Source organism: Daldinia caldariorum (assembly GCF_022478825.1).
Source record: "Daldinia caldariorum strain CBS 122874 unplaced genomic scaffold F4812scaffold_20, whole genome shotgun sequence".
Taxonomy (NCBI): Eukaryota; Fungi; Ascomycota; class Sordariomycetes; order Xylariales; family Hypoxylaceae; genus Daldinia; species Daldinia caldariorum.
This window is the reverse complement of record NW_025953056.1, coordinates 335,754-343,070: the sequence shown is the minus strand read 5'-3', so window position 1 is coordinate 343,070 and position 7,317 is coordinate 335,754. Positions and strand designations below refer to the sequence as shown.

General features: G+C 48.9%; 1 protein-coding gene across 1 annotated transcript; it reads right to left on the bottom strand.

The window, feature by feature from the left end:
* Nucleotides 1-429: 429 nt before the first annotated feature.
* F4812DRAFT_452984 (uncharacterized protein) lies at nucleotides 430-1,932 on the bottom strand (the record flags this gene model as incomplete). The annotated part of the gene is made up of 1 exon (XM_047936419.1): nucleotides 430-1,932. One exon carries the CDS (start codon nucleotides 1,930-1,932, stop codon nucleotides 430-432), a length of 1,503 nt encoding a protein of 500 aa, XP_047786700.1.
* Between the last annotated feature and the right edge of the window lie 5,385 nt (nucleotides 1,933-7,317).

Below are 7,317 nucleotides of genomic sequence, written 5' to 3'. Positions count from 1 at the left end.
ATCCCCCTCTTCCCTTTATCACCGACGCGGGGCGTGTGCCACCGGAAAAAAAAAAAAAAAAAAAACACCACCCAAACCCGGTTTGTAAAAACCCCCCCCCCCCCCCCCCCCCCGAGTCCTTGAAACGCCCCAATGCAACGATGCTAGAGTGAAAAAAAGTAATGACGATGAATGCAATGGATATTGTCTATGTTCGTGTATGCCTTTGTCGACAACGGCCTAAACAATTGATTCTTCGATATATGTGGTTTGTTTCCTGCCACCCGCGCCGCCCGCGTCATGCGTGATATCGTTCCTCTTGACGATGATGAGCTGGAGATATGTATATATCGTGGGGGTATTATATGTGTATGTGCGTAGACCGGCTAAGACCCGAAAGTAATAAAATACAATATGCGCGGTGGGTTCCTGCCGAGAGCGCGCACAACTTTAACGGTGTCTGCTTACCCGGAGCAGCTTTGTTCTTAACCATAAGATGAACATGGTCCAGGTGCTCTGGGTCCGTCTCTTGGCCGTATTTCTGCGTCTGGTGGGCTGGAAGGGAACGCTCTGCGCTCCTCCGGCTTCGTTGCCAAAAGTAGGCGGGCTTCTCGTATCCATGTTGTCGTAGTTGCTGCTAGCAAATACCTCGGGTTCTCCCAAGGGGCTAGGGACGTTCTTTCGAGACGTGCTCGGTCGCGACATGCTGGTCCGAGAGATGGCTAGGCTCGGACGGTTGCTACTCGTTGCGCTAAACTTCCTGTGGTGTTTTCCGCGAGCAATCGCTTCCTCGAGCTCTGCCGCCTCTAATCGGGCTTTCACTGCCATCTGCTCCTTGTGCATAGCCGCCGCATGCTTTTCTTTTTCCAGAGCGCGCTTGTTGTCGGCTCGCTCGCGACGCTTGATCTCCTCTCGCGCATATTTTTCCTCTTTGGCCTTCTCTCTCAATTCAAATTTTCGACGCGCTTCTCGAAGGTGCTCAGCGCGGGTAGCAGTGTCGAGGTCCGACTTCGCGCGCAAACGCGGAAAGCCGCTCGCGTCGAACGAAGAACGTAGAGGAGACATTGGAGTTGAGCTGGCCGGTGATGCGACGTGATTTGAGGTGGGATTAGATGAGGATATGGGCGAGTCTTTAATAAGATCTAAACGGAAGTCCGATTGACTTGGGACTCTGGGGAGGTGAGAAGGTAGGGCTTGCGACGCTAAGACGGTCCGTGACGTGTTTATTCGGAGAGAGGGTGGGTGTTGAGAAGTATAGGACACGGACGATTTCGCATTTTTAACTTCTGTAAATGACGAAGTGCGCTGTGTACTTGCTAAAGACGGGCGCCGGATGCCTAACGTAGGTTGCGAATGTGAATGGGAGTTCATCTGAATATGAAGGCTATTCCTATGGCTGTGACTGGCATCTATGCTATTGCTTGCGCTGCGTCCGCTACCAGTGCTATTGGCGTTATCATCGTCCTCGTCATCCTCGTCCTCCGTAATGTCGAAGAAGGATGTTTGCGAATTGGCATACGATAGTGGCGGGGTCGAAGTCCGTGGGGTTTGTTGAAAGGGATGTACAAACGGTCCATTGGTCTGGTGGCGCGGACCTGAGTTACTAGATGTCGCGATTGATACGCGGCTAGCACCGCTAATAGACCTCGCATGATTGTATGGTTTCGCCCCAGCCTCTTCCAAAGTATAATTTAACTCTTTAGTCGACTCTTCGTACACTACCGTCACCCCCTTTCCTTTTGCTCCTCCTCCTCCTCCTCCTATCCAACTCTCGCGGCTCTGATATTGCTCATCCTGGTCCGTCCATGTCCTATCCAAATCTAACGAGCTCTTCTCCGACTGCGATGAAAGTTTCTTCAGAATTGGTTTGACCGCATTCTTAGCTCTCGACTTGCTTATCTTATTGCACGAGCCACGCGATCCGAACCCCGGGAGAGTTTGAATTGAGGCCATAGCGTAGAATGGCATGGGAACGATAGCCGACGTGCGGAAGTATACAGGTATACGTATACGTGTACGTATATGTATAGTTAAATGGGATAGAGGTAGTTAAATGTAAATATAAATGTTAATGGAAGTATATATAACTCTCTCTCACACACACACTATCATATACTATACGCGTACGTATTTGCCCGTCGCTAATCACAGAGCCACCGGCGTAGGTAAATAAGCCGTCTGGGAAGACAAACGGGATTGTTCTATGCGAACAAGTTAATTCTTTTGTCGCGCGCCGGAGCAGAGGGAGCAAAAAGGGGGCTCGTAGGGGCCCGCAAGACGGCCAAAGAGTCGGGATCACCGGAATAAAGACATTGAATAGGACCGACACTAAAGGGTCAGGTGCGCGACGACAGCTAACGATAGCTAGGGAGTTGTTGTTAGGTCGGAAGAATAAAAAGATTAAAAAGATAAAAAAGATGAATAAATCACTCAGAGCCTAAGGACGAGAGTTGTGCGAGAAGAGTGAGAAGTGAGAAGAAGCGATGACTAAGACCAATAATAAGACAATAAAATGGTTAATGGTCAAAGTAACATCAATAATAAGAAGACTTATATGCTTCATATGCTTCTAGATGTTCTAGGAACAGCAATTCTCGGGAGTTTTATCGTCCTTCTACCATGTGATAATAAATAACTGAGTCGGATAAGATGAACTGGTGGGCCCAAGTTTTGAGGGGTGGAGGGATTGAGGATTGTTCGGTCAATACAGCATAACGATGCGGATGGGACGCGCAGCAATTACCAGCATCCAAAGCTCGGTTCACCCTGGGAGGGGGGGACCAAGGCGGTGAACCATAGAACAAAAGCGGTATCTTCCTTCTCTCAAAACAATGGCTTTATTGGTGATAGCGTATCATCGGGTGAATTGGTGCTGTTCTTCTAACAATAACAATAGAATAAAAATAACAAGCAAGAAGAACAATAAATGAATCAATAAGCTAATCAATAATGACGAGTAAGCAAAAAATGTGTTTTTAGTGATGATGGTGAATAAGACGATAATGATCTTAAGATGATGATAAAAATCAACGAATATGATGGGAGGATTACGCAGCAATGCAATACACTCGAAGTACCTTAGATACCTAAGGTATTGTACATAGGAACTTTAGCCAAGAAAGGTTACCTAGCCAACTACCTAGGTTAGCTACATGTAGCGTCGACAAGGCCACAAGCAAGGCTTGTACAAGGTGTAAGTAAGGCGCAAGGCGGTGGGCGATGGACGATGGACGAGGACCAATTTGGATGAGAGACGATGGGGTAACAATAGTTTGTATGTAGTGCAAACCGCAAAACCAACCTGCAAGGTAGGACAATGAGGAGTTACATAAACTAACAAAGTCGGGTATGTCGGGAGAATCGTTAGAAAGAGTGAATGCGGTTTAGTAAGGAGAAGGTAAGGGTTAAAAAGGGCGATGATAGTGTGTAAAAGTAGGGTAAAGTAGGTAAAATAGGTCAAAGTAGTGTAAGTAGTGTCAGTTCAGCCTCACGATTCCGTTCTATTATTTTCAGCGGATTGGAGAGACTGGAACGATGGCCCTGTACGTGGTGGGGAAAAAAGTTGGGTTATTTTCGATGGAAAAGGAAAAAGAAAAAGGAGACGGAGAAAATATGGAACTTGGCACCATATTTTTTTTTCTCTCACCATTCCACTCACCTTCTAAGGAAGGGGGGGAGGAGGAAAAGACAGGAGGGGAGGAGAGGAGAGGGGCGAACGATTCGCCGGGAATGGCTGGCTGGGTCGGGGTAGGCGGCGCAACGTCGCCGGAACAAGGATAGGTAACCCTAACAAGGGATTTGACAAGGATGCAAGCTACGGTATGCTGTGGTATGCCTGTGGTATGTCTTATCGATTGCGGAAATTATCCACTGATAATACCGCATTTGATTAAAAGTTCTCCATTGATTCCCACTGATTCCTACCGATCAGCATCGAAGCACCGCCAGAACAAGCACCAGAGATCTAGAGCTTCTTCCTACTTTGGGTAGCATGAACTGACCATGCCAGCCATCATGCTCACTATGCCCGTTATGCCCACTCAGCTAGGTGTACTTGCAGTAGTCGGCCGAAAGGGTAAAAGAGAAAAAAAGAAGAAGAAATGAAAACGGGGTTCCCCTTATCTTCCCTTTCGCCAGCTCCGAAAGGGCGGAAAAGAATCGAAAGCTAACGTACGTTTCATGCATCTAACAACTGACGAACTTGTTTGGAATCGGGGGGTGGATTTGGGGATTTTGGAGCTTTTAGTGTGGACAACGCCGATTTATGTATCTAATATCACATCGCATCGTATCGTATCGCATCGTCAAGAGGCGGGGGGAGGGGGGGATCCGTGCTAATAGGTTACTAGGCAGGTAGATATCTTGTCTACGATCTGGAGAAGAGAAAAGTGTCGAACTGGTGATGTTTTTACTCTTACGAGTTATGAGAACTACCCCGAGGTAGAGGATAAAGGGGGTATAAAAGGGTAAGATGGATAAATAAGCTTGTGTGTTTTACGTCAAGGTCGTAGAGAATCAGAGGAATCCGTAGGAATTCTTTCTTCATCGTGAAATGGTATTCTCAACATACTCGACATACTCGAGGATCGAGACTAATAACCTCTTACTGGAGGTTGTTATACTTACCGTCTTTGATCCCTCAATGAGGACTACCCGGGGTCGTCTCTTACATGACAAGTAATAGACTCGCTACCTCGCTGAATTCAAAACAGAACTCCAGTGTGCCAATTATAAAATCCTGATGGGGTTGGGTCGTCATTTAGACCTGTCGCTCACCAAGATCGAAGATGGCCGCTTAGTTCTGTTGTCGCTATAGTGTGGTGGATGAGGACGTGGACGCAAGTCAGTCGATCGACTCCGTCTTAGCTCAGAACACCCTGGCGGAGCCGTGCCATGAAACGCCAATTGTCCGTTCACTTAGATGGCTGCACGTGTGCACCCGCCTGCGTCCGCTTGCGTGCTTGCGTGCTTTTTTTCTCGATATGTATAGAAACAGGCCGAGGCGGTGTATGTCGGTGATAAGTCGGTGACTGAACACTAAGCCGTTTGCTGATTTGGCGCCATGTCCGTGAACAGATTCCGATTTTGGAACGTTCATGATCTCGCGGAGATGTCAGTAAATCAGAGCTATAAATGTCTCAAAAGCCCACCGAATGTCGGAATCGCCAAAAGCATGACTGACCCCATAAGATGTCTCAGAATTGTCTTGGAAACAAAGAGTTGAAGAAAAACAATAGAAAGTTTGTAGGTAGGAATTATCCTTGACCAGTGTTGTGCCTGGTTTACTTGGATGGACAAACAAAATCATGACAAATACAAGCGCTTTATATAGCTCTGGCCGCAATCCAATCCTGGCTGTAAAGAGACAACAAGAGTACCTAAGGTAGGTAGGTTACTTTGAGAGGGGTGACTTTGTAGATGGCAATTCTTCCGCGTTCCCGGTTTCCGAAAGAGGACTTAGAAGAAGGCGGTATTTCAAAGGACTTGCGGGTTAGGATAAAAATAGGGCCACAGGAATTTCGTGGGGAAATTCTTTTCAACCAGGCTGACGGTGTCGGATTGGCCAGAAGTGAGACAGACTCCGCATCGGGCCTGCCACCTCATCATGAGGCAGACAAAGACGGGATCTGTGGAGATGATGTGGTCTGAGAGTTGCGGCACGGCGGCGCCCGACGGCCCGACTACGTGTCGTCTGGCCTAGAAAACTGTGGAGGTCGACACGTCGGTCTCGTATCGCCCCTTCGCTCGACGAGTCCGTATCGGAGCACGTTGGAAAGCCATACCGACGACACCGGTCTAGAACCTGGCTCGGTGGCGCTCGGTTGCCTGAGCCGTCGAAAGGAGACCTCAGGTCCCCCGTTCTCGGAGACCGGCCCGGCAGCGGTACCAACTTCCCTGCACAAAGGTAATCATCCCGAACCACTCCATCTTCCATGGCCGTACAACCACCACTCAACAGGACGAATTACGTTTGGGAATGGGGCCAAAAGGAGAGAAGAGAATACTATCACATGACAATTTCCGCATCAAGCAATAACGGCTCCACACAGACACTCGGTATGCCATCTGGATCAGACAAGTATTTTGTAAGAACGGAGGCGTCTCTTTGGAATAGGTTAGGAGGTAGTTACCTAGGCTATACATGGTAACATTCCGACTCCGTCCTTTCGGGAGGTCCGGCTTATTAAGGTTATGCAAGGTTCGACATCATGTACGAGGGTAGCGGGCGGCCCCGAGACCACACGGCCGAAGCACGTGTCTCGTAGTCTATTTTTCTGTTGATCACTAGCTAGTAACGGTCCAAACAAGGGGTTTCCGTGGGCGTGGCCTGCGGAGTATCTAAAACCTCTAAATCTGTTACGCGTCTTGGGCTTTAGCTACGAGGTGTCAATATAGGCATGTAAACAATCGTCCAGATGGGATATCCCGAGGACGAATAGGGTAGGACCTGGTAGGGTTCCCGAGTTTCCGGTTTGGAATGGTTGGCATAGCTTAGCAAAGGAGAAGGATCTTGGTCCGTTGCGAGGTGCTACGGTAGATATGGACAGCCAAACTCGCGTATCCGTTCCAAATCGAGCATGTTCGCCTCGTGCTTCCTATCGTGTGCTACTTTGTCACTATTGGACGACCACGGTCGGCTTTGTTCCTGGAAGAACAACTCAAAATCTGCCAACCTGTCTCCGCGGTACCGTAGAACCCTCGTAATCTGTAACTCGAGGATCGGCTCTCCGCTACCAAGATCGAGCCCCTTTCCCCAGTCGGTCGCCACCGCGTTTGACGTCACAGCGTTGAACGCGACGAAGATCGTCCGTCTCGTAGCGGCGTGAGGGCATCTCTAGCGCTTGGCAGACCGGCGTAAAAAGTGAGGGGAAGGGGAGAGAGAGACCAGGAACAAGAAACTCATCGTACAACTGCGACCGGGGGTGTTCGGCAAGTGAGAATCTAGAACTGCACTGCCGAACATCTCCATTGCATTCAAATGTGGAAAAAGAAGGACAATACGTTGCCTCCATTGACGAATCGTTAATGACGACCGTTCGGTCCCGCACGCATCTGGCTCAACCGAGTAATACCAGCATCGATCGCTTGAAGATGCACAACTAGCTGATATCGGCCCAAGAGGAGACGGTAGCCAGCTACCAACTGGGGTCCCGTCCTATTACCATGGTAACAGCTGTCGTAGCGGCCTCAGCTGAGACCTCTCCATGCATAAGAGAAGAAGCATGCGGAGCTCTTCCATTCGTCGCCTCAGACCAACGAATAGTGGCGCCAAGAAAGTTCTATTCGTCGCAGGACTCGCCACAATAGCTACGGGTAGCCACTTAGTTTAGCCACCCC